Source organism: Scophthalmus maximus, chromosome 15 (genome assembly GCF_022379125.1).
Source record: "Scophthalmus maximus strain ysfricsl-2021 chromosome 15, ASM2237912v1, whole genome shotgun sequence".
In the NCBI taxonomy this organism is placed as follows: Eukaryota; Metazoa; Chordata; class Actinopteri; order Pleuronectiformes; family Scophthalmidae; genus Scophthalmus; species Scophthalmus maximus.
Genome location: NC_061529.1, coordinates 11,670,054 through 11,696,191, shown reverse-complemented (window position 1 = coordinate 11,696,191; position 26,138 = coordinate 11,670,054). Strand labels below are relative to the sequence as shown.

The 26,138-nt window shown below is 42.5% G+C and overlaps 6 protein-coding genes across 12 annotated transcripts; 4 read left to right on the top strand and 2 right to left on the bottom strand.

Annotated features, from left to right (window-relative positions):
• The first annotated feature begins 200 nt into the window (after window positions 1–200).
• Window positions 201–4,769, top strand: atxn3 (ataxin 3). 2 transcript variants are annotated; one of them, XM_035611221.2, is made up of 11 exons: window positions 201–310; window positions 803–967; window positions 1,066–1,110; window positions 1,214–1,299; window positions 1,474–1,540; window positions 1,623–1,710; window positions 1,791–1,920; window positions 2,058–2,221; window positions 2,399–2,543; window positions 2,771–2,835; window positions 2,960–4,769. In XM_035611221.2, exons 1-11 carry the CDS (start codon window positions 266–268, stop codon window positions 3,010–3,012), a joined length of 1,053 nt encoding a protein of 350 aa, XP_035467114.1. In that variant the 5' UTR covers window positions 201–265; the 3' UTR covers window positions 3,013–4,769. The 2 variants fall into 2 exon arrangements, with proteins under 2 accessions (XP_035467114.1, XP_035467113.1); XM_035611220.2 differs by having other exon boundaries at window positions 2,055–2,221.
• Window positions 4,770–4,900: 131 nt separating this feature from the next.
• serpina10b (serpin peptidase inhibitor, clade A (alpha-1 antiproteinase, antitrypsin), member 10b) lies at window positions 4,901–6,959 on the top strand. Its single transcript, XM_035611215.1, has 5 exons — window positions 4,901–5,000; window positions 5,222–5,858; window positions 5,970–6,243; window positions 6,420–6,567; window positions 6,657–6,959. The coding sequence occupies exons 2-5, from the start codon at window positions 5,255–5,257 to the stop codon at window positions 6,846–6,848; spliced, it is 1,218 nt and encodes a 405-aa protein (XP_035467108.1). The 5' UTR covers window positions 4,901–5,000; window positions 5,222–5,254; the 3' UTR covers window positions 6,849–6,959.
• A 719-nt stretch (window positions 6,960–7,678) lies between these two features.
• On the top strand, window positions 7,679–13,042 carry ddx24 (DEAD (Asp-Glu-Ala-Asp) box helicase 24). Its single transcript, XM_035611210.2, has 8 exons — window positions 7,679–8,861; window positions 8,957–9,421; window positions 9,508–9,661; window positions 10,572–11,084; window positions 11,678–11,753; window positions 12,056–12,244; window positions 12,330–12,459; window positions 12,567–13,042. Exons 1-8 carry the CDS (start codon window positions 7,991–7,993, stop codon window positions 12,845–12,847), a joined length of 2,679 nt encoding a protein of 892 aa, XP_035467103.2. The 5' UTR covers window positions 7,679–7,990; the 3' UTR covers window positions 12,848–13,042.
• Window positions 13,043–13,062: 20 nt separating this feature from the next.
• Window positions 13,063–14,837, bottom strand: LOC118286641 (ubiquitin thioesterase OTUB2). Its single transcript, XM_035611227.2, has 5 exons — window positions 14,817–14,837; window positions 14,610–14,728; window positions 14,391–14,475; window positions 13,426–13,614; window positions 13,063–13,302 (listed from the first exon to the last, which is right to left on the bottom strand). The coding sequence occupies exons 1-5, from the start codon at window positions 14,835–14,837 to the stop codon at window positions 13,063–13,065; spliced, it is 654 nt and encodes a 217-aa protein (XP_035467120.2).
• si:ch1073-416d2.4 (coiled-coil domain-containing protein 42 homolog) lies at window positions 13,479–19,312 on the bottom strand. Of its 2 annotated transcripts, XM_047327190.1 has the most exons (13): window positions 18,839–19,312; window positions 18,694–18,739; window positions 18,291–18,467; window positions 17,999–18,156; window positions 17,820–17,902; window positions 17,532–17,704; window positions 17,340–17,450; window positions 17,142–17,258; window positions 16,895–17,050; window positions 15,837–15,896; window positions 14,805–14,933; window positions 14,610–14,728; window positions 13,479–13,614 (listed from the first exon to the last, which is right to left on the bottom strand). In XM_047327190.1, the coding sequence occupies exons 1-10, from the start codon at window positions 18,943–18,945 to the stop codon at window positions 15,873–15,875; spliced, it is 1,152 nt and encodes a 383-aa protein (XP_047183146.1). In that variant the 5' UTR covers window positions 18,946–19,312; the 3' UTR covers window positions 13,479–13,614; window positions 14,610–14,728; window positions 14,805–14,933; window positions 15,837–15,872. The 2 variants fall into 2 exon arrangements, with proteins under 2 accessions (XP_047183146.1, XP_035467110.1); XM_035611217.2 differs by lacking the exons at window positions 13,479–13,614; window positions 14,610–14,728; window positions 14,805–14,933; window positions 15,837–15,896 and having other exon boundaries at window positions 16,560–17,050; window positions 18,839–19,310.
• On the top strand, window positions 17,571–26,086 carry LOC118286634 (ankyrin repeat and SOCS box protein 2-like). 5 transcript variants are annotated; one of them, XM_035611212.2, is made up of 10 exons: window positions 17,571–17,699; window positions 20,163–20,242; window positions 20,703–20,888; window positions 23,418–23,587; window positions 23,825–23,980; window positions 24,104–24,349; window positions 24,438–24,609; window positions 24,792–25,395; window positions 25,506–25,659; window positions 25,776–26,086. In XM_035611212.2, exons 3-10 carry the CDS (start codon window positions 20,767–20,769, stop codon window positions 25,904–25,906), a joined length of 1,755 nt encoding a protein of 584 aa, XP_035467105.2. In that variant the 5' UTR covers window positions 17,571–17,699; window positions 20,163–20,242; window positions 20,703–20,766; the 3' UTR covers window positions 25,907–26,086. The 5 variants fall into 5 exon arrangements, with proteins under 5 accessions (XP_035467105.2, XP_035467106.2, XP_035467107.2 ...); XM_047327189.1 differs by lacking the exons at window positions 17,571–17,699; window positions 20,163–20,242; window positions 20,703–20,888 and adding exons at window positions 22,235–22,355; window positions 22,769–23,153; XM_035611213.2 differs by lacking the exons at window positions 17,571–17,699; window positions 20,163–20,242 and having other exon boundaries at window positions 20,533–20,888.
• The last annotated feature ends 52 nt before the right edge of the window (window positions 26,087–26,138 follow it).

Here is a 26,138-nt window from a genome sequence, read left to right as displayed (position 1 = left end):
GTTTTTGTTTTTTAAAATATTTTTTAATGGCAATACATTTCAGGCATTATTAATCTTTGGATCAATGCTTTGAGTAGTTCCACGCAGATACAGACAGGCAGTCATTTCAGAGATAACGCTTGTATAATAAATCTATAAATCTGCATCACTGGAGATTTGAATGGTGTTGGCGCTGGTGCTGGAGCCCAGCCACCAGGTGGCGCTGCTCGAGATAGTACCTTCTCTCCATGGTGATGAGTGCAGCGGGGCGAGGGGTCAGAGTTGAATGTTTGACAGAAAGCTGAATATGGATTCCATATTTCATGAGAAAGTAAGTTAAAATTGTTACCACTTAAAACCTTAAACGACGATTGAATCGCCGTGTTTACTCGGAAAGCACGGGGCCGCAGGGCGGATGCTTGTTTCCCGGCGGTATGTGGCCGGTGTGGAGAGATTTCTGTTGGTGTTTGTCAGTGTTGTTGTCCAGGCAGCTAGGATGCTAACTGCACCTGCTAGTCAGAGATAATGGGGGGAAGTTTCTTTTCGGCGAGTGCAGTGCTTCGTAAAAGCCGCAGGGATGCAACTCTTCGTCCAGCTGGTAACGACCGGGCTTGGCACCGCTCTGTGGTTTGTCTAAAAGACGAATGAGGCCAGTTGAGTGTGTTGTTTACGTAAGCTAACCTAGCTGCATGTAGCTCGACTGGGGCATGACTGGTAACATTGGGGACAGACCAGATCCAAACGATTTTGGTCCTAACTAATCTCGGGCCCCTGTGCTGTCGTGATAGATTCGCCTGAACAGTAACCTCTCCTGTATTTGTAGCAAGAGGGCTCCCTGTGCGCCCAGCACTGCCTCAACAACCTCCTGCAGGGCGAGTACTTCACTCCCGTGGACCTGTCCTCCATCGCCCATCAGCTCGATGAAGAGGAGAGGATGAGGATGGCGGAGGGAGGAATGGCCAGCGAAGAGTACAGGACCTTCTTACAGGTGAGGAGGCGCAGAAGTGTTGCTGGTGGAGCAGGTTGTTTATTTATACATGCCGTTACCCTATAGTTATTAAATATGTTTCTATGTGTGATGTATAGCAACCCTCTGGGAACATGGATGACAGTGGGTTCTTTTCAATACAAGTAAGTTGAGGCCATTCACTTTTTTTTATGTTATATAACAGATCAATAACAATTATAAGTCAGGAATGTCAATAACCTTTTTTATTATGATCTAAACCTCTAGGTTATTAGCAACGCTCTAAGAGTGTGGGGCTTGGAACTAATCCTCTTCAACAGCCGGGAGTACCAGAGCTTGATGATAAATCCAATGTAAAGTTTCTTTGTCTAAACTTTATTATGTTATTTGTCTAATATTTGAAATTGTGCTTTTATACAATTTTGTATACTTTATTTTTTTTAATGTTTTACCCATTTTGATGTTTTTTCCTTTGATGTGACAGTTTCGGCCATTCGGTAACAGCTATTCCCACTTTCCTGTTTCAGAAATGAGAACGCCTTCATTTGCAACTACAAGGAGCACTGGTTTACTATACGCAAACTGGGACAACAGGTATGAGGCACTTATATAACAACTCATAAACAAGTCGAATGCAGCTTGATTTACTTAAAACACTGTTTTGCTTTTATTGCAGTGGTTTAACCTGAATTCACTTTTGACTGGACCAGAGCTTATATCAGACACCTATCTAGCCCTTTTTCTTGCACAGTTACAACAAGAAGGTATTTGTAATATTGACTTATTTGCAGTGTGTCTGAGATGTTGCAATGCAGAAGAGTATATTAAATTTATATTTGTGCAGGTTATTCCATATTTGTGATCCGAGGAAACCTACCCGAGTGTGAGGCAGAGCAGATCCTTCGGTTCATGAGAGTGCAACAGCAGCAGCGGCCCAGGCTCATTGGAGAGGATGAAGCCCAGACAAGTGCAGGGTATGTGTTGGTTGACGATACAATGTAGAGGTCCCATACATTACTTCATAAGGGCTATCTTAGTTTATGTTACATATTGCTTCAAATAAACTTTTGACTTACTTGTGACAACTGATCAAGCCTCGTACTGTGAGCAGCAGGTCAGCAGCTCTGAGCCAGGCAGAAGTGGGCTTTGTTGTGGAGGATGAGGTTGTGGATGAAGATGAAGAACTGAAGAGAGCCCTGGCACTAAGCAGACAGGACATAGACGTGGAAGATGAGGAGGCTGATCTTCGCAGGGCCATACAGCTCAGCATGCAAGGTATCAGATGAGTCATTCAGAAGTTTTGAAATATTCTATCATTTATTTGCTCTATTTGTTAGATATTTTCTATGGTTCAATGAGTCAGTAAGACGTCTTCCCTATTTTCACAAATTTTATTCCACGTTCACAGTACGTAGTAATAACAACGTTTGAAATTTGCTGCTGTTTTTTTAGGAGCAGTGATGAGCAACACATCTCCAGAGTCCGAAGCAGGAAGTGTGAAATCAGGCAGCCAGGCAGCAGGGAGTTCTACAGGAGGCCAAAGCGACACACTTACAGCTGAGGAACTGAGGAAGAGGAGACAAGCCTACTTTGATCGGTAGGTTCGGCTGCATGTCTGCTGACCTGCACAGTATTCTCAACACATACTTGCAATTGGATTCGGTACACCTGCAATAACAAGTGCTTTGTTAATTTTGTGATTTTCAAGTTTGTGGTGTAAGTGTGTCCTTTTGAAAAAAATAATTGTATTCATGATTTTGCATCCCACCACCTTAAATGATTTGATAATGAATTTGACACAAATCTCCTCTGTTGCGTGTTTAGGCAGCAGCAACAAGCTCAGTCGAATATTTCTCAACAACCGGACCCAAAATCAACAGGTGGCTCAGGTGAGCACATCTGATTTTCTAGATATAAATATAGTACAGGTTATTTAACTAATTTGATCGAAAAGCCAATCACATAATGACATTATGAGGAATATACTAGCCTGTGCTGTTCTTCCTCCTCTAGGATCTGTAAACACTGGCTCTGAGGAGGACCAACAACAAAAGCGCAGCCAGTGAAGATGTGAAAAGGTTTGCCTGCATTGTTTACCAGCTGCCTGGATCGGCAACCCCACACAGGGGTAGCTTTTCTCCTTCCTCTAACCTTTTGCACGTGCGGACATAAGGACAGTCAGAAGGCTGACACGTTTCTCCCGATTAGTTCGCCACAGAGGCTACAGAGGAGAGCAACGAAGAACACTAACAAAGTAAAGGCAGCAGATAGTCTAATCTAACTCAGTGAGACACTAAGCATGGGAAAAGGGTGACCACAGAACTCATGATGCAGTTAATCCAAGTTTGCAATTGCCTTTGTACCATGGCGCCTTCTATTTGTATTGTGTACTGTTTTTTTTATTCTCGTTTATTCTCTGGAAGAGATGGAAAGGAATCTTCACCATACAGTACAAAGGGTGTGTTTACTTGCTTGGCGTGAATACATACAGAGACGAATGTTCACTGAAAGTCACAGGAGACCAATGTCTAGACCACAGATAAAAGCTTCATTAGATAATGACAGAACCCCTCTACCTTTATACTGGACTTGGGTTTGTGGGAACTTAAGATGTGAATCCATTGGCCGCTCCACCACAACACCCGTGCAGTTTTGAAATCACTTCTTTTTTGCAATGAACTGAAACATCTTTAAGCCAGCAGCACTAATATATGTGGGTCATTTTATTCCTGACATCATCAATCACTTCACTTCTACAGAGTGAATTCCCAAGGTATTTAGACAACCACATGTTTTCGATGTTGTGGTTTTGTTTTTACGATTAAGCTTATAAGCAGGCATAATGAAACTTAAGATTTCAAAGCCTACAAACGGTGTTTTGTCCAATTTGGTAGGGTAGTTAACAAAATTATTGAAGAGAGCTATTTGTTGAATCTAGGATACGCTCCACTGATGGATATTTTTCATATCCTGTCTACAATAAGTTGACATGTAATGGGAACAAAAACAAAATCTATAGACAATATGACACTGATAGATAAATGCATATTTCATTTTACTTGCACAGTATGATCACTTAAAAAGGTCTATTACGCCTAAATTTTAGCCTGTATTTGACTTCACATGTTGTTTCTCTTCATCAGTATTTGTCAGGAACTGTAAGGGGTATATTTCAAGAAAGGTTGTCACGGGATAAAGCGGTGGAAGACAATGGCTGATCGATGAAACAACAGTCAAATATTACGAAAGAGGGACGATTGTTATGTAATCTCATAATTCCTAAAATATAAAATCCAAAGAATGAACCAAAACATCAAAAATGTGTCAACATACATACATTCCCCCGCCCATTCAATTCTGAACATGATTTGTTTGAAATCTCACATTTTTTCGACAAGTCTCCGTTAAGTCTTGGAAAAACTAAATCATGTCACAACACACAGTTTTGATGGATAAACCTCATTGTGGCATTAAAAACAATTACATTAGTTTACACTTTAATAACTTTTGGAACCGATCAGCATGGATATGTCTTAATTCCTCCACCAAAGTACTGGATGTCATGTCAAGTTTGACTTTTCATGCTGGTTCCATGAATTCATGGATTTTTTGGTTCCTTTTGATCTGCTTTTTCTTTTCTATTTAAAATACACAAACAGTATAGAATATTGTTGGTTAGGTTTTTATCATAACATTGTTATCACATTGCGTACTAACAAGAACTAATTCATTCATTTTTGTTATATTTCACAATACCACTGCACATTCTTTCATTAGATGCATTAGTTAGTGTTCCAGGATTAAAGTGATATTCACTCCTAAAGTTTCCCATGTCTTATTTGTTTCTTGTAAATATTGATAATACTCCGTCATTGATGGTTCTTTTGACATCACAATCAGGAAAGAGGCCCTTCAATAAACAGCTCTGACTAAATCTGGATCAACATAGCAGGCTGCATGTCGTGGTTAATATGTAACACTCCGAGCACACTTGCACTTTGTTTCCCCAAATAATAGATGGGGCTTTCAGATGCAATCTTTCCCAGGCTGAGTGGTACGTATGGCAGTTGGTTCTTTTACGGAAAACTGTATTTCAGTGACAGCTATGTGTTGCATTTTAAATTTGTATTCATTATAGTGGTTTTGTTGGCAATTTATGGAAAATGTAATCCACACAATCAACTTTTTTTTCTAGATTGGTTAATTAGCGTGTCACTGCTCATACTTGCATTTTTTAAAACATATTCTTGACATCTACACATCTGCATGTTTCAGGCTGTTCACCAAAACCATACCAGACGCGAAATTATGGTGTCAGACAAACTGAAGATGGGGTTTATTTTTATTCCAACCCTCATGTGCTTCCTCATTCCTGTCCATCATGCACAACTTCCAAATGCAACAATTTCAGAGCTTTCATTCAAAAACATGGACTTTGCCATGAACCTTTACAGAAAAATATCCAGTTACCATGACAAGAACATCTTCTTCTCACCTCTGAGCATCTCTACCAGCTTTGCTGCTCTCTTGATGGCTTCTGACGGTGTCACCCATGAGGAATTACTCAGGGGTCTCAACCTGGAGCAGTTGGAGAGGGCTAACCAGCCAGAGCTTATCCCCGAACTTTTCCAGCTCCTTCACGAGAACATCACACAGAACGGATCACTGAAACTGGACCAGGGCATGGCCATCTTCATGCACCGGCGGTTTGAGGTGGAAAAGACATTTGAAGACCAGATCAAGAAGTTTTTTGATGCCGACATAAGCACTATAGACTTTACGGACACAAAAGGAAGTATCAAGTTCATCAACGAGTTCATCAAGCATAAGACTGAGGACAAAGTGACTGAGATAATTTCCCGCCTGGATGCACTGACCCAGCTCATGTTAATCAACACAATTTTCTTTCAGGGTAAGATCAATCGCTCTTGTATATTTCACAACTTCCACTTGCGTCATTAACTGCTCTGCACTGATCATAGTTTGTCTTTTGATGTCTGACCTATTGAATCATCTGTCACAGGAGCCTGGAAAATGCCTTTTAACTCTAATTTCACTCAGAGTGCTCCCTTCTTCATTGACAACTACAATGTTGTGCAAGTGCCGATGATGTTTAAAGAGGATAAGTTCTACACAACTGAAGACGTCCCTCTGGGAGCCAGAGTGCTGAAGCTGCCATACCAGGAAGGTGTTTCCATGCTCATCATGCTACCCAACAAAGGCATAGACTACACTGTAGTTGATGATGAGATCACTGCTGATAGGTTCCTCAGCTGGGTCAGAAATCTGCAAAAAACGTAAGTTGGTAGATTCTATTTTATAATCCACATTCTTTTTTACTTTGCGTTTAATGCTATGACAAGAATTCAGCAACACAGTGCATATAATTTTAATATACATTTTGTATAATACCTTCAGCAACAAATGACATTAGTGTGTCTAGTCAACATATGTGGTCATGTTTTGTTCTCAGCAAACTGGAAGTCAACATGCCCAAATTCAAGATGGAGCAGTCGTATTCCCTGCACACCCTTCTACCACACATGGGCATGGCCAGTGTCTTCAGTACTTCAGCCAATTTAACAAGGCTGAGTAAGGACAAAGGCATCAAAGTGTCAGAGGTTGGTTTTCATTGTCATTGTGCCATGACAACATATTGACTTAATCCAGACAGCAGACGTTGACCTTTGTCTCTACTGTACAATCGCAGGTGCTGCACAAGGCTGTGATTGAGGTGGATGAGACCGGGACCACTGCAGCGGCTGCCACAACTATTGGCATTACTCCATATTCCTTACCCAGGACATTCATCATCAACAGACCCTTTTTCTTCTTCATATATCACGAAGGCACAAACTCCCTGCTGTTCATGGGCAGAGTGATTGATCCCACCAAAAACTAATGGTTCTTTGGGCTTTTAAAAAAGGCTTGATGATTGAACTGCTTGTTTGGGCCTGTTCTGTAAAAGCCAAACTTATATGTCATGAATATTAATAAAGACTTTGCATTGACATTTCCTTTCTCTGGATTAAATCACTAACAAATAAATACTGATGTGTGTAAAGGTCATACTGAATATAAACAGTACAGGGTACATGCGTGATTTAAATTTACTAAAATGTACTCATTTCAATTTACCAATTAATTACTTTTGTATTTTTCATAGGGTTTTTTTTATGAAGGAACTAATGTATTTCGTAATTATAAATAAAGTATAAACTGATGCCTTATAAATAAGATAAGCCAATAATAAGATTTATTTGGGGTTGCCAGGTTGTGAAACGGAAAAAAACAGAAATACACTTGCTTTGCCTAGGTGTTTATCCTCCTACACAAGGACACTGGATCATTTTACCTTGGACCCTCCGGAAAAGATCCTAATGATTGATTGGATGTCAAATATGTATTAAGAGTGAGTCTTTTTTAACTTTTTTGACGTGTATTTATGTGGTAATTATGGTTCACTGGTCCTTTACTGGTGATTTGTTAACATTTGGAACTGCAGACTTGATTAGCTTGTTAGATTGTGAGAAATTATTAGTTTATCATCCGTCAATAAATATAATTTTATTATATGTATCAATAATTAATTTGCCATTGATGAACACTACTGACTATTAATGAAGTGTTGACGAGGGGGGACTTGTGAGAAAGTGGTGCATCAGTCAGTGTCGGTGAGCTCGACATTTGACTGCACTGTCCCTGTGGTTCGACAAATAAAGTTTTTTCAAACCACGTGACCATTTCCAACATGGCGGCGCCCGCGTGCCGTGCGTGGTTGTCATCAGTCGTGCTCATATTTTGATGCTTCGCGGAGACACAGAGAGTAAAGGTGACGCGTTTATTTACACTGTTCGTTGCTTATAGTTGTTGCGTAGTGTGTAGTGTCAAAGAACGTATGATTTAAGTTTTGTTCGAGTGAGGTTCTCCAGTTCGACATAGCTGCTCGATAACTTCAGCGAGCTGTTGGATACACGCGCGCGCTTAAAGACTGTGAAGTCGTTCTACATTTACTGCCGGATTATTTAATGTATTTGTAGAAAAATGAAGACAAATAAGATGAGGCCGAAAAACAGTAGTGTGTCGTCTGGGCCGAAGAGAAAGGCCAAAAGGAGCATCCACGCGAAAGGCCAGTGGAAAGCTGTGGAGCTCGACCCCAGTCTCTTCTCCGAGGAGGGCATGGAGGGTCTGGTGTGTTTCGAAGAGCTGACAAACTACCGTCTGGTCGACTCTGAGAAGGCTGCGGCCAACGCGGAGAAAGAGCTGAAGAAGAAGGAGAAGAGAAAGAGCAAGGCAAAGAAGAGAAAAGCCGGCGAGCAAGAGGAGGGTGGAGGCTGCCCTGATGTGGAGGGCAAAGAGGGAGAGGAAGCAACTGAGCCAGCCAAGAAGAAAGCCAAAAATAAGAAGAAAACTAAGAAACAGATTGCAAAGGAGTCCGCCCAGCAAGACGACATTCCTGCACTGGTGACGGGGAAAGATGAAGCTGCCAAAGAGGAGGCAGGAGAAGAAGAAACGGCTAAAGAAGACACCGAACCTATGGTCCAAGCAAATGCTGCAGCAAAGAAGAGCAACAAAAAGAAGAAAAAGAAACCAAAGCAGCAGATAGAGATGGGCACAGAGGAACAGCCAGACGTGGAGCCGACGTCAGAGCTTCCGCCTCTGGAGGAAGAAGAGTCCCCTCAAGAAAAAGCGACAAAACCCCCGAAAAAGCAAACGAGGAACTGGACAAATGCGGCACTTTCTGCCTCTATTGACAAAAATACTGATGTGGGTGCGTGGGATAACCTGTTTGTTCCCTCCCCTGTGCTAAAGGCACTGAGCAACCTTGGGTTCGGATCACCCACGCCGATTCAAGCCCTGACGTTGCCTCCAGCTATCAGGGATCATATGGATATACTGGGGGCCGCTGAGACAGGTAAGATGATTGGTCTGTCACAACAAATAGCAAAGCTTTTGTTCCATAACAATCCATTGTCCAACGTGAAGTTAATGTGAGCACTGTCATTGCAGGAAGTGGTAAGACACTTGCTTTTGGCATCCCAATGATCCATGCCATCCTGGAATGGAAAAAGGGCCCCGATAAGTCTGTCGATGAGGACCAGAAACCAGCTGCACAGGTGGAGAGTTTGTATTTACCATCAGTAACGTCAGAAAATGATGCTGAGTCCATAATGGAGGAGGAGGAGCGCAAGGACAACGTGGAGGCTGAGGAAGAAGAGGACGACGATGTCGAAGAGCAGAGCCAAGAGGGCTCGGATGAAGGCATCAGTGAGGGTGATGAGAGCGGCGGTGAAGATGAGGATGAAAGACTTGGATGCATTCAAGTAATCAAAGATGTAGAGTTTGACTTTGACCCCACAGCTGGAGCCGAAGAAAAGAGTCAGAGTCAGCCTCTGCTCGGACTGGTTCTAACTCCGACCAGGGAGCTGGCGGTCCAGGTCAAACATCACATTGACGCCATCGCAAAATTCACAGGTAAGTCCCTAAATGGGTGACATGCTCAGGATCTTCATTGCTCCACAGTTTTGTGAAAGTGAACTCGAGACATTACTGTATTGCAGGTATCAAAACGGCGATAGTGGTGGGTGGAATGGCACAAGAGAAACAGCGGAGGATGCTGAAACGCAGGCCAGAGATCGTTATTGCGACTCCGGGACGTCTGTGGGATTTGGTCAAGGAGAAGCATCCGCATCTGTTGAACCTCAGACAGCTCAGGTGAGTCACAGTTCATACATTTGTTTTTTATTTTTAGGCTATATGTTACCACACAACATGTTGCTACAATGAAAGATGCATAAAATTATGTGAAAACAGGACAGGCTCTGTTAAAGCAGTTAAATGCAACTATGGGGTAATTAATGAGAATAATATTTAAGTAACAGAGTGGTTTAAGTATCCAAGAAGGATAGAATAGTGGCAACTGGAATTAGTTATTGTTGTATATTAATTTTCATATATTTTTATTTTCTTGTCATGCACACAGTGACCAACCCTCATGACTTTACAAGACACCAAATTACATTTGCTTTGCAAATAAAGGATATATGTAACATATATATGTAACATACACGTTGTCATATTCTCTATAATAACTGGTGCACAAATTGGTTTAAAGGGAGCAGATCCAGGATATCTATGCAAGTGACTTTCTAACATTCCCAGCATTGCAATGTTAGATACACCAAATAGACAGAGGATAGACTGCATGCACAATATTGCTGTTGCAGGACAGGGCCATCTTCAAACTAAAAAAAGGCAGCAGCAGTAAACTGTTTCCTGGAAGCACAACAGACACCGCAGCCAGTGCCTCCCTGTTTTTATCGAATTTGACAGACTTCCAGATTTTAGCCAGGGCTGAGTAGGAACTTGGCAGCTCTCCATTTATTCCTCGAATACCAAAATGCTGAACAGTCAGGTTGGATCGCCAGTGCACCTGAAAGTTACCATGACTGCATTCATCTCCTTTAATACTGCCAAGTCAGGAGAAAACCATAGACATGCATTAACTCAGCATATGTTTAATTCAGATCCTTTTATGACAAAAAGCACCATGAGAGATGAAACAAAGATCAGCTCATGGAATGTCGTAGTTAATATTCATAATATTCGTTGTGTTATTCTGCAGGTGTCTGGTCATCGACGAAGCCGATCGCATGGTAGAAAGAGGCCACTTTGCCGAGCTGGACAATCTGCTGGAGATGCTGAACACCGTGCACTTTAATCCGGCACGGCAAACCTTTGTGTTCTCTGCCACGCTGACCATGGCTCACAGCCTGCCCACCCGCTTCCTGCAGAAGAAGAAGAAGAACCTGGACCAGAGGAGCAAGCTGGATATTCTCATGGAGAGAGTGGGGATCAAGTCCAAACCCAAGATTGTCGACCTCACCAGGAAGGAGGCAACGGTGGAGACACTGACCGAGACACGGATCCACTGTCAGAAAGAGGAGAAGGACTTCTACCTTTATTACTTCTTGCTGCAGTACCCTGGGCGCACCATGGTGTTTGCCAACAGCATAGACTGTATCAAGAGGCTGAACTCCCTGCTAGTCATCTTGGACAGCACCCCGTTGCCGCTACACGCCAACATGCACCAGAAACAACGCCTCAAAAACCTGGAAAGGTTTGCTGAGAGGGAGAGGTGAGAATTTCACTCACTTGTCTGAACTTGTTAACCAGTTATTGTGTGCCTATGATGACATTCTAAAACGTATTTACTGCACTCACGATTAAGGGTTTAATCTGTTATTCTTCACATTAGTGGTTCATATTCATTGAATATGTTCAGCAATTTATAGGCTTGTAACCACAGTAGTTACACAAATCATTCCATCGTTTAGGAGTTTAACAGATTTTTAATCTTAGGAGAGAAATTTATTCAGAGGACCCACATGGTTTCATACAGGAGCTTAGGTGAAGGAACTATTAGAGCGCGCATTGATTTTTATGTCTGTACATATACCTTTTTCAAGTTCAATTTGAATATAAGCTAGTTACTCTCTCTTTATTTTTACCTAGTTAAGTTAAAGTTGAAAAAACATCATTGTAATCATTTCACACATTGAGATGTTTTTGTTTTTTGTAATATGCGGTGACAGTGAGTATTAGCTAAATAAAAAAAATAAAAAAGCCAATACTGAACCCCCAAAGCAAATACAGTATTTGTTTTATCTCTAACACTAAGCTGCACCTTTATTCCCGTGCTTTACTGAACTGATCTGACCTCCTTCACAGTTGTGTTCTGCTGACCACTGATGTAGCTGCCAGAGGACTGGATATTCCCAATGTTGAACATGTGATTCACTACCAGGTTTGTCTTTTGTCAGCTGTCCGAAGGTTCTAGCTTCTGCTTTGAGTTCAGTCCTCAAATTTGGTTACCAGCATTCAAAACCCATGAGCATTGCAACCAACTAACTATAACACTAGCACCTGCACAATCCAGAGCCATAGAGCAGGAGACTTTTACTGACCTGCTGAATTTTGGTTTCTAACTTTTATTTACTATCGTAAAATTGACGAATGGAAAAGAAAAGAAACTGCACGGTCATTTTTTTTTTTTAAACTACTTGATACCTGGTATAATTATTTTAAATGTCCCCCTGTGTACTTCAGGTTCCTAGGACATCTGAGACTTATGTCCATCGGAGTGGCAGAACAGCGCGAGCCACTAAAGAGGGTCTAAGTTTGCTGATAATCGGCCCAGACGACATGATAAACTTCAGAAAGATCTACAACACTCTTGGGAAGGACGAGGACCTACCAATGTTCCCCATAGAGACCAAATGCATGGAAGCCATCAAGGTGAGCTCCACTGGCATTAGGTCCTGTCTTCAATGTGATGTTAGATCATATTTGATTTTTTACTGTTGAGTTTGTCCCTCCACAGGAGCGAGTCAACTTGGCCAGGAAGATAGAAAAGATTGAGTTCCACAACAGCAGGGAGAAGCAGCACAACTCGTGGTTCAAACAAGCTGCAGAGGCCCTGGAGGTGGACCTGGACGATGATGTTTTAATTGGTAAGACCAGCATAACCATACTGGTGCCAAAAACAAATCTCTTGTAACAAGTCCATTGGAAAAATGTTCAAAGACAGACAGCTGAAGATACTATTGTTTCTCCACAGGCAGAGCAAGAGACGAGGTAGCTGACGGAGAGCAGCAGAAGATGGTGAAGGGCATGAAAAAACATTTGAAGCATTTGGTCTCCCAGCCAGTGTTCAAGAGAGGAGAAAAGACCAAGTACCCCACTCAAATGGGAAAGCTCGCCCTGCCACACATGCCTTATGTGGGGATGAAAAGTGCCCTAACCAGGGTGTCAATGCAGCAAGAGAAGCAGAAGTTAAAGAAACATGTTCTGCCACCACAGGGCAAAAAGAAGCAGAAAAAGGAGAGGAAGCAGCAGTGATATGTTATAAGAAACGTGTATTTAAAAAGTTAATATTTGACAGAATTTAACTGTTAACTACATAAATGTAATTTAACATGACAAACAGTAGTCAATTCAAATAATAACTGCACAGTGTGCAATAGTTGTATTTCCAGATGCTTTTTGAATTTCTGTAAACTGCAAGATTTTATAAAAATCTGTTTTTCACAAGTGTCTTGAAGCACAGTTGGAGTTTATTCAACCAAAGTCAACAGTTCCTGAGTTGAAAAGGGTTCTGGTTGCGGGTAGAGGATGTTATAGTGTGATGTTTGGTAGAGGAGGTGCAGGGAGGGTTCAGCACCCTCTGGAATCATGTGGTGAGCCAACTGCTGTTCATCGCCCTCCATCGAGACGACATGTGTGCAAATGTCCAGGGCCTCCGAGAGGGCCAGGATGTCCACGTGATCACACTCCATCGCCATGGTCTCCACTTCCTGAATGAAGGGAACAAAGAGATTACCAAATCTGACAGTTGTGTTTCTTCGATCCTTTAGAGTAACAGATTATCTTCTGTTTTTTTTCTTTTCTTCAATAGATGGCAGCAACACTTTACTAACCTGACGACAGTATGCGTGAAGACTGGGTGCCTCCACAAAGTTGCAGAAGAAGTCTGCGTGGTTTTGCAGGTGTGCTGAGGTGAGCAGCCTGAGATACTGCACCACACTATCAGAGGTGGTCTGCTCGTTGAAGAGCCTCAGTAGCGTGTCCTGCTCGTCAGCCTGGCACTGCTCCAACACATGTACAACCTTCAGGAGCACAAAAAACACATGAAAAAAAATCTGGAATATGAATGAAAATGAAATCTGGATATTCCGTGCATACAACTCTGGTAGCAGACTAAGCTTCACCGAGAGCATGTTAATCCTAAAGGTGCTACTCATGTCAGTAATTTTATCCATTTGGGTGAAGACTTGTTTAAAACGGAAACTTTCAAAAATGTCACAAAGGGGCCTTATCCATTTCCGTTTTCTTCCCTGAAGGTGTGATTCTTAACAGGCACACTGCTTAGCCTGTTTTCAATCTGTATTTGTTTCAACGATTTGCTTACAAAATCTGCATGGATGTGTGGACTTGACTGAAAATGTAATGGATTGACGCAGTAGATTCATGTTAGTAAAGTTTCCCCTCCTGAAATTAGTTTTGTTAAAGAAATTGTGTTCTGCAGCAGACGGACTGATTTCAGAGACCCGGAGAGAAACACTTATCCAAGCAATAACTACATACATTTTTGTACTAAAAATTCATTGTAATGCCAGTCATGGGTCAATCAGGTCATTGAGTATGCTGATTTTAGTGCCCAAGTTGGAATGATGATGACCACAAAGTCCTGCGTGACATCATTCTTGTCAAGCAATCATTTTTTCAATGGTTCATCCCTAAATGTAAATGCAAATCGACTTTTAGTTTTTTTCTGATTAGGATAATCATTAATTTCAATGACTACAAAAAAACAGCTCTTATTCGAAATTTCACCCCGTTACCTTGTCAAGTCAGTGGTGTGATGGTTAAAGGAATTATTTACTGTGTTCAGGTGATGCTCGAAGCGTCTCTCATCAAATCCTGCAGAGGACAAAACTTTGCCGCTTTGAATTATTTTGTCCTTGAATCTGAAAATTAAAACCATTTAAGACAAGGCCTATTCATTCACCTAAATCAACGTCATATTTCATCAGCACCCCGGATTTTGTCCGGTGAAATCCGTTCGAGCAAATTGCAGCAGTGACGGTTGATGATAACTGACCTCTGCAAAGCTCTGGCATCACGTAGGACCGACTCCATGTGAGCGAAGCAGAAGGCTCTGTAGAAGCAGTTTCCATCGCCGCGCACTTTCCTCACAGAGGAGAACTGGCTGCTTAAATCCTGACAACACACAATAGGTCTGGTCAATTGGGGGGGGGTGTCGCTGGGGGAACAGGGGATGGACATATGTAACAACCTTCAGTCCTACTTTGTGTTTGGCACCAGGCATTTGCTGTGGAAACAGTGAAGAAATGTCCTCCCTGCATGAGATCAGAGCGGCAGCCTCCATCTGCCGAGAAGCGAACACCTTTATTCAGCTGCGATACTAAAAACAAAACAGAAAATAGAAATCAGCTGTTTGAAAGGAGCACGAGCCGAACCACGTACATACCGTCACATGTCGACAACATGGAAACAAAACGAGAATCCGTAACTACATGTGAGAAAGACTCCGTGCGTCAGAAACGGTGTCATAACATTGTTGCAGTTTTATTTCCATTTTCTGATAAACCGGATGTTTGCACGTACCACGTGGTCGTGTTAAAGCGACAGTACAGCATTTTTCAGACCTACACAGTAGAACCATCGCGTCTCGGCTGCTGACAGTCACGATGTAGAAGAAATATAGATCTTTCCCTTAATTATTCACTCCAACTGGGCGCAAAGGAACATGCACCGAACGCAACATTAAAACAATTGGTTTTGTACAAAGTTGTACGTGTTGTACGTGTTGGCATGCAAAAAAAATTGCCTGAAAATTGAAGCCAGTGCAGCCTGTTGGACTAAGAAGTACTCAAATATTTAAGTAAAATTAGCAATACATAATTGTAAAACTAAAATACTAAAATATAACCCTAACCCTATTACAAGGGAAATCCGAATAAAAGTTTTCAGATTTCTGAACAAACCCCTGAAGCGTTTTATATCAATACATTATGTTTGTGTTCTCCGACTCAATGTGCTTTACAGTATACTCTTTGCAGAGGATTCCTCTTGTTTTGTTATTATAACTTGTTTTTGTTATATTTATTTATATAAGTTTTATTTAAGCATTGCTAGTTAACTTAAGGATCATTAATAATAATAATAATGATAATGAATTGTTGATGTGCGAATTTTTGTAGTACTTTACATACATAAAAATGGCTTATCTTGTGTTTTGCATGTAAGTAGCATAAAATGGAAATACGTAAGTAAATTACATCAAAATTGCACTCTAGTAAAATACCTGAATAATGTACTTGTCACTCATCACCACTGGTCATCAGTGAGTGTATCCTCTGAAGGCCTGGAGGTGGGCGGGTGAGAGAGACAGTCCATGAGAGGTTTCTCTTAACTGATACAGCTAAAAGAGATTGAGCATGCTCCCGAGACTGGAGAAACATACCAAGCAAAATCTTCTCTGGAATGTGGACTCATAACCGGGCAACCCAGATTATAAAATTATCCTACATGATGTAGGAATGCAAATAACATAAATACAAAACAAAAACAACCTAAAAACTATGACTTAATGTTTTGCTACTTTGACTGTATTGCCTCGAGGAGAAGCAGCATTGCAACATAATTTGTGATCACTGTCTCCACTGCAAAGCTGTTACACAACCTGTGTGCGCAGCATTGTCTGACAACATCTGATTCTCAGCTACAGAAAAAAACAACTCTATTTAATGAATACAATGCAGAATATCACAAAAAATCGACATAATTTAAAATGCTTCTTTGTAGATTTCAGTTCTTTCCCCCATTGCTCTTTGTATCTGGAGGAATGTCTGTGTGTGTGCGTGTAAGTATCTGTCTGCCGATCTTCTTGACAATCACCTGTTTGACGTTAATTGGTGCGTGTGTTGCTGAGGTGCCTACGAATTGCTGTCATCTGTGAAGTTTTTTGGATGAGCAGAGATGACAGATTTATTCCAAACTGTAAATTACACTTGCTGTTACCACTGTCGATTGTACATGATCACTTTATTTTGAAATGCAACAATCATACACATCTACAAAGTTCTGATGCTCCAGTACACTTGATCACCTTATTTTCAAAATATATTTATTATTGTCTTAAAAAATCTGACAGTTAATCCACAAGTTGTTTTTTTCAGAGCTTTTGATCGCCTCACCATATTGGCTGTCATGTTCTACATTGGAAAATACTTTTTTGTGACAAACTTCTGTTTCCAATGTGAAATATGGAATTTCACACTCACACAAATTTCTGTAAGCAGTAACACCACGATAAGTTGTAAATGTTGTACATCAACCCATTGTCCCGCTCTTTCTACTGACTTTGCTTGAACTTTTGATTTGTGTTTTGCTGCTCGTGCTTTTCATTGACCCCCTCTCTCGTTTGTCCGTCAAAGCTGTTCGGCTCGTCATTGCAGACCCAGACTCCATCAGCCTCCTCGCTCTTTTCTCCGTGTCGGCCTTGTCCAGAATGTACTCCTGAAATCAAACTCTCTGTTACTCAAAAGTCAGGTAAACAGCCAAGCTAGTAGGCTAGCAACAAAAACTGTATTATCCCTGAGGAAATTACCTTCACCATGTCCATCATCGTCAGTACGCTCATGTTTTCCAGAGGACCATATGCTGGTAGATGACACTGCTCTGCAAGGTTGTTGATGGCCATAAGCAAGCGTCCCACTTCCTCAATCTTGGAGAAAATGCACATATCACAATATTTCAATCAGACACTCCTAGTAAATGATCTCAACTCACAATCTTGAGGACATACCTTCTCTCTGGACAGGCCTTGCACCATGTGCAGGTTAACCTCTGCCTGCTTGTTCTTCTCTTCAAGCATTTCTAACTCACTCTGGAGTTCAGACAGTTTTCTGTTGGCCATCTGCGACACCCATGAAAATATTGTTCAGGCACTGTCAGTCGAATATAGGCTGCCATGAATATCTCGAAGTGTAAGTCTGACCAGTTTCTTTATGGTGTGCTCCTGCTCCATGGTCTGCAGTTGTCGCTGGCCGCCCTCCACCTCCTCCTCCAGGCGGCCCAGGCGTTGCAGCATCTCCTGTTTGGTGATGGTCAGGGTCTCGTGACGGTGAATGATGGGCATAACCAAGGATTCAGACCCATTATCAAGGTAAGCTTAAAAAGATTGCGCAGGGACCAAGTTATTGACAGCGTGTAATCACCTCATTAGGATATACTGAAAAAACTAACACAAACTTAAGAATGAAATGTACTGTAGATACAAACTTACTGCTGGGGAGATAATCAAGTGTTTTCATCAAGTAGTCCTCATAGATTTTGTATTTTGTCATTCTCTCTTTTAAAACTTGCTGTCTGTGAATCAAGGTATGGTACAGCTGAGGTAAAAAAAAAAATCTAAAATGACAAGAAGCAATATGCCCACATCACAACTTGGTTTAAAGTTCTCACCTGGCCCAAAGTGCTTTCAGCTGTTCTGTCAGATCTTCTATCTCTCTCTGCTTCAAAACGTTTTGCTCCTGTGCAGCCTCATACTTCTTCAGTGCACTGCGTCGCTTCAGTTCATTCTCAGCCACAAACCTCTCGAATTTCATCGCCCTTTCTTTAGTCTGGATGTAAATACAAAACGCCCAGGGGCATCAGTATTAGAACAGTGTTATTTTCATGTCTGGTAGCATCAGCAAGTGATATTTACTCCATTATTATCCCAAACTCAAGTAGGATGAGGAGGTTTCAGCCTCACCTGGTGGTGTTTTATCTCCAGTTCAGACCTTCTCTCTGCTAAAGACTCCGCACCGCTCTTAAACTCGTGCCGTTTGAGTGCAAGCAACTTGTCCAACTCGTCCAATGCAGCCTGTTTCTTCAGAACCAGGGTCTTTTGCAAAGTGTTCACCCCTGCCTCAAGGACTCTGCTAGAAGTCTGCGAATTAAACATATAGCCATCATAAACCTAACATCATAAACGCACAATCTCTTCTACTGTGCTTAAATAAGCAAGAAAATGTCATTCTTTTTGAACCGGGGAGAAGAAACGGGGGGAAAGTGGGAGGGGAAATCGAGAGATGACAGTATAGCACAGGTTACTTTTGTAACACTGTTCCACTCACACTCACCACATGCTCACTGCTCAGTATCATTATTCTTACCTCTGTAACAACAGGTATGTGATTGACATCTTTCTCTTCTCCATGTCTGAGGGCACAGTTGACTGTCAGTCACAGAACCACTCAGTCAAACTTTATGAATGAATATTTCAGAAAGGGGGAGTTGACATGACATGATCAAGCCTACCTGGTGTCTTCAGACTGCGTTACAAAAACGTTTCGTATTCTGTTTCCCACGCTGAGTTTCAGACGGGGATCTCTGTTGTCTAAGAAAGGAAGGGAAGAAGCCGCCATGTTGTTGTAGATTTACTGTCCTGGAATCCCGTTGACGAGTAAACAAGTACTGCACGTTTCTCTACGTTCGGCAGGATCGAGGCTCTTTGCCGGATGTTTTCCTGGATTTGTGTGGCGGTTGCCCGGCAACCAACGGGAGACAACGGAGAATGCGCCAGGATCGTATCTCCGTTGTCATGGCAACTACCGGGGTGGCGGTTCTGCGCTTGCTGACTGAGCGGCATGAAAATGAGATCGTGAAGACCCGAGAGGAGGAGGAGAGCGCTCACTCCTTCATAATTACCGAGATCCGAACTTTCCCCATCATTAGTTTCACTTTTGTGGAAGTAGAAACATGCAGGCAAACATTGAGCAAACATATCCTACTGCAAAGCATCCCTGTATTGTGTGCGTGTGGGGGGGGGGGGGGGGGGGGGGGGGGGGGGGGGGGGATGCGTGCACTGGAAGTTACAAGTTTTCACATAACACTTTTGCAAGTTGCTAGTTGAACAATAGTTGGTTTCCCCACTGGCTATGAGGTCAAAAAATCATGCGTATGCTGCATGCACATCAGATGTGACGTATGCACCTAGAAACTTCCCTTCCCCCAGCAGATTCATGAGATTCTGGTGTTTAAATTCTGCACATTACAGCAGTGACAATCAAACAAGGGAAACAAAAAGCTAAACCCCCTTTTTGATTGGAGGGGAGCTTTAAGATATTTGATTTAATAATAGGCCAAACATTATTTTTTAGGTTTGATTGATAATATTGAGCTTTTCTGGTTTCAAAGCCAAGGTGACTATTCATGCTGAATCACTGACAAGGCTTACTGAGACAGTCCCTTGGAACAGAGACGGTGGTAATGGTATTAACTACAACCATGTTTTTCATGCTATGATCAGTCAGCTGTAAAAAAAATTTTATATATATATATATATAATTCCAGCTCCCTGACAAGTGCTCGGTGGTCTAGTGGTGGCATTTCTTAAATATCCTTTCATAACATAGTTTAATACTTTAGTTTGTCTTGACTAAAATGTGGGGTACCTCCGAAATTTGGAAACGGCCTCAGGGCTATAGTCTAATCTTTACGTAAAAATGCTGAAGGACTTGTCCAGTTTAAAGGCAAGAAGCTTTTTTCACAAACATTGCCAAAGAAGCGCTTGTGAAACAAAAAGCAGTCGTCATTGTTCCGTCGCTCTTAAAGCACATGTTCCCACCTTGTCATCTCACAGAAAGACCTGATGCTGTTATAAAGGTGGATCAACACATCTGTACAACAACTTCTGTGACTGGGGACCACGACTGCCACGTGGTGAGTTAAATAACATTTCAGCTTAGTTTAAAAAAAAAACGCAGTATTTTCTTATTCCATTAATTATTGTATCACAGTTGAGCAAAGAAAGTTCTGTAAGTCACTGTAACCTCCTCCACACCACCTCTCATCAGTGTTGCCTCTGGAGCAGCAAAATCAAGTTGAACCAAACACAGTTGAACATGTCCTTAAAAGGCATCTATCTTCATGGCTTGAGCTGCTGCTCTCTGATTGTCTGCTGGTGCAGATTTTAGCTCTTTCAAATTGGCTTGGGCTCGATTTCGTACAGTCTGACTGTACAGCACGTGTGTTTTGTCCTGCATGTGTCAATATATTCACCTCTGCGTAAGGGCTTTTCAGACCTAAACAAAAACCTGTTTTTAAAGCTGCTGCCATTATTGTTCTAACTGTGGTTTGCTGTTCCTTGATGGATCATCTGCCTCATCCCTGGACTGTGAAGACGACAGCAGCTCTCCATTGGATGTTGGAGTCCTCAGACCGGACAACAAGTCATATCTCCTGTGATGCTTGCACTCAGCAGACCCAGGTCTCTTTACCAGAGACTAAACACTGATATGAAAGACAGGCTGGCTCTCTACTCATCGAGTGGCCACACTGCAGCCGACACATCCGCGAACTTGCTCAGGTGAGGAATAGTGATAGGACAAAAGTGTTTTATAAAGGTGGCTTTTGTGTATTGTTCATCGGCAGAATAGTCAACTCATTACAAATGACTTTCTTCAAACCTGTCTGATGTTCGGGTCCCTAAAAAAGTTTACAAATATACACGAAGCTGAAATGTGACAAAAATTATATTGAGTTATAATTTTTCATTTTATTTCTGTGAATATTTTTCTGAAACAAACAAAAAAGACATCACACAACACACAGAGGAAGCAGTAACTACCACTACACTTGATGTCTTTGTTGTCTCAGTTACTGTCTATACCTGTAGGAGGCGCCATTCAAATGTACAGTATATATGTGTGCAGGACAGATCTGAACTGCTGCTGTTATTACTTTAATTTCCCATTTAAATGCCACTGGTTGGCCTGTGGTCGGTCAATCACAATCTTTTGGAGAAACTGCAGGCTGCTAAATGTGAATTACTGAGAGAGTTGCAGGGCAGCATGAAGTGCTTTGCATCTAATAATGTTATGAAGCTCGTGAGTTCTGCCCAGAGGTCACGAACGGGAATAATTGTGCCACTGTGGCCATGTGACCTTGCAGGCACTAACCAGTATTTGGTAGTTTTCCTTAAAGCGACAGGCAACAGGCATCTCCCTTGTTATACAGTTTTGCCAGACAAGGTTTAAAACTTTAAGATTAGAGCCAGTGGATCGCGGCACCATTTAGTGATGTAAAATGACTTCATCTTCTCTATTCTGACAACATTACCAAACACATAACAGAGGTTACAGTCATAAAGCTTCCATTGAGGACGCCAAGGTTAACGACCATCTCAGCAAGATATGTCTTCAAACCTTAGTAATGTGTAATTGTTTAGTGGGAAACCTAATGTTTTGTTTTGTCCACACACAAAAGTTATTAATTTCTGTCATATAGAGGAGCATAGAAACCAGAACATTTTCACATTTAAGAAGCTGAAATCACAGAATTTTGCCTTTTTTTATTCATAAAAACTACTTGAACCGATTAATGGATGATCAAAATAGTTGATGTATCGATTTAACTGTTGCAGCTCTACTCGGAAGCACTGCCAACTGTGTAAACAGGAAGTTACTGAAGCATCAGCGGTTGTCACATAACTTTTGCTAGTTATAAAAAGCCAAGCAATATGTCAAATGTGGCAAATATCTTTGTTTTGTTTATGATGAGGATGTGTGTCAGAGTGAGTCATAATCATATAGAGTTGAGTAATGGTATATCTCATTACACCAACTTAAGTGATGTCACCCACTGGATCAACCCCGAAAACCCCGTTTCTCTTCATACTACATCACTAACTCCCTCCTTTGATCCCGTCATAATTTTACTACGGCAGCTAGAGATCGCCTGGCAATAAAGCGTAGCTTTGGATCGTGATGTGCCATTTGCACAGAGGATCTACAGGGTCGATTTGTACTGGAGGACAGTCTCCACATTGCATATGGTCGGTGATGGTTGATTGTTGACTGTTGGGAGCCCTTCACTTGAGAGATTAAATGTATATATTATAACTATAGATAATATAAATATACATTTTACAGATGTTTATATGATGTTTACAGATGTAATGGCCCATCAAAACATTTCTGAGGATGGTGGCAGTGGGGGAACTTTACATCAGTACATTTTTAAAATCCTGGCTACGGCCCTGCAATTTGATTGGTCCATGGGAGCCTTCAGCTCTCAGCCAAAAATAAAGTTGGCCACTTGTAAAAGTACGATTCAAACAGTCCCTGTAGACACGTACAGTGCAGGGCCATAACGATGCATTCAAGTGATCTGCAGCAGCAATTATAATCCTTTGTTTTGTGTTTTTCTCTGGCACCTTCCTCCGCATCCCACCAAATCCCCCTGTAGGATTAGTGCTTTTTCATTACCTGGTTGATTCATTTGGTAACCAGCCAATGCAAAGACACAGACATCCCGACTGGGCCTCGCACTAGGTCTGCAGTGCGGTGTAGTGCTGTTTGCCTTATCTCTGGACGTCCGAGCCTCTTGACATATATGGAAGCAGGCAGCCGTCACTCTGACAGTGCGCTCCCGAAATAATCTGCGGGCGCACAGCTGAGGCGGGTGGGAAACACCGCCCGCCAAATCTGACCGGAGTAATGACGAAATTCTGCTACTCTGAGTACTTGAATCAGTTCCGTAATGCTGGAGGCAAATGCAACGACGTTCTGCCGCGACCGCGGGCGGACGGAGGGAGAGGAGCCGCTCAGAGCGCTGTCACATCAAAGCCGGAGTGAGTCTTTCTTTGTTCGCGCGCGTGCGTGTGTGTGTGCGCGTCTGTGTGTGTGTGTGTGTGTGTGTGCGCGCGAGAGAGGATTGCTTATCGACGTTCAATAAATCCAAAAACATGACGATAATCCCCTAAATGAGTGAGGTTAAGGTCCATGGTTGCATTAAAACCGCATCCCTCCAATGTTGCCGATGTGACGTCTTGAATCATACATTCGACTACATTTCAAGGGTTTGGTTTTGTTTTGTTTTTTTTCCTCCTTTCCAGGGACGTTGACCCAGTGGTCTCTGCCATCAGGAGGGGGGATGTGGAGGCTCTTCTTGATCTGGAAACCTCCGCTCCTCACAGCCTGCTGAGGGAGAACAAAGATGGGTGGATTCCGCTACATGATGCTGCCTACTGTGGACAGGCTGGGTGCCTGGAGACCCTACTGAGGGGTATGACACTGAACGCATCATAGCTGCTCCCCAAACATTTGCATGTGTCCCCAATTTGGGCTTAGTGTCACAATGTAGAAAGGAAAAAACCTGTATGTGTTCAAAAACCACTTTCTCAGAAAAAATGATAACTAAGTCACAAAACTGCATTGTGTGAAATGTACTATATATTTTTTGTACTATATAAATGTACTATATATTTTTTCTTCCTCTTTTTTTTGGGTTTTGTTGCTCCAGTCCATCCAAGTTCAGTAGACAAACGAACCTTGCACGAGCAGACGGCCTTGCTGCTCGCTGTGTCTTGTGAACATGTGTCATGTGTGCGGTGCCTTCTGGAGGCCGGAGCCGACACCGACATCAGCAGCAAGAACAAAGAGACCCCTTTGTACAAAGGTACAGCTGTGAAACCAATTGTACACAGCAAGACCATTAAGAAAAAAAACAAGTATGCATATCACCATGTAGCAGCACAGATTTTAAATGGCTCCCCCCCCCGTGTCTTGTTTGTCTGTGTAGCGTGTGAGTTGGAGAATGCGGACATGGTGAGCCTCGTTCTCACTCATGGGGCCACTGTGAACCAGCGCTGCGGTCAGGGCTGGACGGCCCTCCACGAAGCCGTGTCCAGGAACAACACGGAGATCTGTGAGATACTAATAAGAGCCGGGGCGGCGATCAATCCGCCGAATACCTACAGCATCACACCGCTCACTGTAGCGGCTCAGCAAGGACAGATGAGGGCACTGTGTTGTCTGATTGGAAAAGGTATTAGTATGCACTAAAATTGTCCCACTTGTCACGTCTCTTGTCCCCATTTTAAGGCTTCTTAAAGGAACGATGCTTTTCTGCGTAGGTGCAGATGTGAACATGCAGACGTGTGATGGCGTGACGGCCCTGCACGAGGCCAGTAAAAATGGACACAAGGAAATCGTGGCACTGCTGTTGACTAAACACGCAGACGCCAACAAACCCACCAACACGGGACTGCTGCCCCTGCATTTTGCCGCCCAGTATGGCCACCACGAGTAAGTTCAGTAACTTGTTAATAAATATTGTTTAAAAGAAAACATGAGTCATGATGTAACATTTGTATAAAGATACGAGGTTTGTGTGAAATGTAGATGATTCTAAACAGTGTGATAATAGTATTATAGAAAAACCTTTTTAGTTGTTGTCTGTAAATATTTTTCTTCACTTTTGTGCTCAGGATCGTGTCCCTGCTCGTGTCGGTGACGAGTCGCACCAGGCTGCGGCACAGTTGCGTCAGTCCCCTGCACCTGGCGGCAGAGCACAACAGACACACTGTGGCAGCTGTGCTTCTGAAGACAGGTGCAGATGTAAACGCCACACTGGCCCACAGTCACTCCATCCAGTACGCTGATCGACGGGCAACAGCCCTCTACTTCGCCATCGCCAACTGCAGCAGGGAGACGGCAGAGGTGCTGCTGAACACTGGCGCCAGTGTGAACCTGGACCCGGTCAGTCCTCTGCTGATGGCCGTCCGTCAGGGCTGTGTCAGCACCGTGTCCTTGCTGCTGGACAGAGGGGCCGACGTCGACGCCAGAATCCCATCTTACGCTACCACGTTCCCTGCTGTCATTGCACTGTGCATGAACAATCTGCCTCTCCTCAAATGCCTATTGGACAATGGCTGTGACGCCGTCTCCTGCTTCAGCTGTGCACACGGCAGTGGCCCTCACCCAGCTTCAGGAGAATCCCACATAAGAACCGTTGGTAGAAACGGACATGATTTACAGAACGACCACCTGCTTTCTTTAAACTGCTGCGAGACGACAGACAGAGCAAGACAGGTGCGAGAAAATAAGCAAAGACAAGCAAAGTGTCGGGGATTTCACAACCGCTGAAATGTGCATGTTCTTTTTAAGTAATCAAGCTGTTTGTTGTTGTTTTTTTTCATCAGTTCTGCGAGTGGATCTCAACACCAGTTATGTGTAAATGGGCAGGACCGATCATAGATTTGTTGCTGGAGCATGTTGGTCATATTCAGCTGTGCAGCAAACTCACTGAACTGCTGGACAGCCGAGAGGAATGGCTCCCTGTCAAGAGGAAGTCATGTGAGCATCAGACAAAATCTTATCATTTATTGACCTTACTTCCTTATACGTCTCTTTATGCAATCATGTATCCGCATCTTTCCTTCCTCATCTCTGTTTTTCCTTCTTGTCTACAGTGTCGCCTCGTACGCTGCTGCACCTCTGCAGATTAAGGATTCGAACCCAAATGGGGAGAGAGAGACTGAAATCTCTCACAAGTCTACCTCTGCCAGACAGAGTGATCCGATACCTGAGCCTGGCTGACTGACTTTGAGGTGAACTTCAAGTAATATGTGCATGAGAGATGTGGCTGTATTTATCTTTTTGCAGTTCTTTTTTTAGTTGTGTCTGATGTCTTGAATCTTTACATGGTCCAAAGCAATTATCTATGCGTAAAATATCTATTTATGGCACATGTAATGTGACAATAAAGTTCTTTCATCTTTCATTTAAAAGTTTTTTCTCTCAAAGAGACCTAAAAATGAAACAAATAAGATCTA